Here is a 2155-nt window from a genome sequence, read left to right as displayed (position 1 = left end):
CCGCGGACGTATTTGACCTTTTGTTTCTTGCTTTGCCGGCTGCGGGCTCTGTTGCGCCGATCCCCCCGTTAGCATTGGTTTTACCTAAGCCGAAGAAAATCCAATTAGGTAATGCTCCCCATCACTACCTGTACATAGACCAACCTTATCATAGATCTTGTATGCTGCGAACCCTGGTACGACTAGATACGTCCACCAGAATTCTATGATCCAAATCATTAGATCTAACGCAGGATTTGCGAACACTACGTTGCACGCTGACTTACTATCCGATATCACGGCCGTCGCGACCAGCACAAACCATCCAATATATATTATGTCAAACATGTAGGCAACCAGGCCCTCCGCCGACAAATCCGCCCCCGCGTCCTCAATCACGCCATTAGGACCAAAACTCGGTGTTGCAGAAGCACCTAACGAGCGGTATAACCATACAAATAGTCCGTTTGCTAAAGCCCACCCTATGATATGCCATTTTGACAGGGAAGACCATAGAAAGAAAACTCGCCAAAGAATATAGAAGGCTGTGACTCCCGCATGCGTTTTGAGAAGGTTGGAGAGGGTTTGGGTATTCTTTTCGTGAATTTTCTTCGCCGACCCTTTTGCCTGTGGAATATAAGTAATCAAATGGGGATGTCCGCTGTGTTAAAACAAACATACCATCGTGAGTGAGAAATTCGAAAACGCAAAGGCATAGAAGCGCGAGTTCCACTTGATCCATAGACAGGTTGTTGCCATGGAATCCAGGGGCACAGCATAATTATTCTTTACGAAATGCAAGTGTGAAAGCGACTGAAGGAAAGAACGAAACTTCCACATTTGACAAACATGGGCAAGAAAAAGTTCATCGACCCTAAGAACTCCATACACTACCAAGTAGTGCACAGGTCACAACGAGATCCAGCGCTCGCTGACGAAGCTTCGAGTCGGTATGTGCTTAAAGCAGTTCCACCGAGTTACAATTTGCTCAAGGTATGTTTGGACTGCTCCCTCAATAGCAAAACTTTTGCAGTAACTGAATATGCCGCAAACCGTATTTTAGAAAGGAAAATATGACGTGGATCAGGTTCCCGAAGGGGACTATCCAGAATTTGAGGAACAAAGCGACGAAGAGTTTGACCGAGAGTTTGAGGACGGCGATTTTGACGAGGAGTTTGAGGATGAGGAAGAAAGCGAGCCGGAGGCGGACGAGGACGGGAAGAACAGCGTAAGCAATGCAAAGTCGAAGGATGCTTTACACCGTTCTAAGGAAGGGAAGCCAACGTCAGAGCGGTATGTACGCCCAAACACAATTTTCTTTGGTAAAATGCTGATCGGGCCAGTTGCGTAATTGCACAGATTGAATGCAAAGGAAGATCCATCATTATACGGTATCTTCTTCAATGATCAAGACAAGTACGATTATATGAAGCACTTGAAACCAATTGGCGAAGACCCTGGCGCGGTATTTATGGAACCAAAAGCGACACAAAAGAAGGATAAATCGGGAGGAATTCAATTTGTGGTAGGTTTTTCGATACAGTGATGGCATGGAAGGTAAATGTGAAGTTGTTGAACATTCTGTCTGAAACAGGATGAACAAGCAGCAGAAGCCCATTCTGGGAAACGGAAGGTAACTTTTGACCTCCCTAGCGAAGCTTTACCATCAACGAACGAGGACCGAGTTGGGATGCTCAACCGAGCTGACCCTTCACTACTTGAAGTGAGCGCCGATGTCCGTGAAGTCTTGTATGCACTCGATGACGAGGAATACGTCGACGACGCCGCTGATGATGACTTCTTTGCTGCCTTGGATGCTGATGAGGTACCTGAGGGGTTTGAGGAGGAGGTCCCGGAGGTAGAAGGAGAAGAAGATGATGGAGATCAGGAGGATTGGTACAAAGAGTACAAGAAATATAAAAAGCATACCCCGCATGATTCGGATGAGGAAAATGAAGATGAAAGCGACATCCATAATTCGCGATGGGACCGACGAACCGCTGAAACCTCCTTTTCTGTGATGTCTTCCTCTACAATGTTCCGTAATGACAAGTTGACACTCCTTGACGACCAATTCGATCGGGTACTAGACGAGTACTCTGATGACGAAATTGGAGAACTCGACGCGGATGATCCAAGTGTTCGGGGTGACAATCTCGTCAGCAAGCAACGACTG

The 2155-nt window shown here is 46.6% G+C and overlaps 2 protein-coding genes across 2 annotated transcripts in view; one reads left to right on the top strand and one right to left on the bottom strand.

The window, feature by feature from the left end:
- Nucleotides 1-84: 84 nt before the first annotated feature.
- Nucleotides 85-738, bottom strand: SPPG_01898 (uncharacterized protein; the record flags this gene model as incomplete). The annotated part of the gene is made up of 3 exons (XM_016750208.1): nt 85-203; nt 267-606; nt 661-738. The coding sequence occupies 3 exons, from the start codon at nt 736-738 to the stop codon at nt 85-87; spliced, it is 537 nt and encodes a 178-aa protein (XP_016610855.1).
- A 57-nt stretch (nt 739-795) lies between these two features.
- Nucleotides 796-2155, top strand: part of SPPG_01897 (uncharacterized protein) — a gene marked incomplete at its 3' end in the record, with an annotated part of 1822 nt that continues 462 nt past the window's right edge. The window contains exons 1-4 of the mRNA XM_016750207.1: nt 796-972; nt 1043-1272; nt 1339-1504; nt 1574-2137. Of these exons, the coding sequence (XP_016610854.1) occupies nt 829-972; nt 1043-1272; nt 1339-1504; nt 1574-2137 (1104 nt within the window). The 5' untranslated portion in view covers nt 796-828. The remainder of the gene's footprint in view (nt 973-1042; nt 1273-1338; nt 1505-1573; nt 2138-2155) is intronic.

Source organism: Spizellomyces punctatus (assembly GCF_000182565.1).
Source record: "Spizellomyces punctatus DAOM BR117 chromosome Unknown supercont1.3, whole genome shotgun sequence".
Classification (NCBI taxonomy): Eukaryota; Fungi; Chytridiomycota; class Chytridiomycetes; order Spizellomycetales; family Spizellomycetaceae; genus Spizellomyces; species Spizellomyces punctatus.
This window is presented reverse-complemented; position numbering and strand designations above follow the sequence as displayed.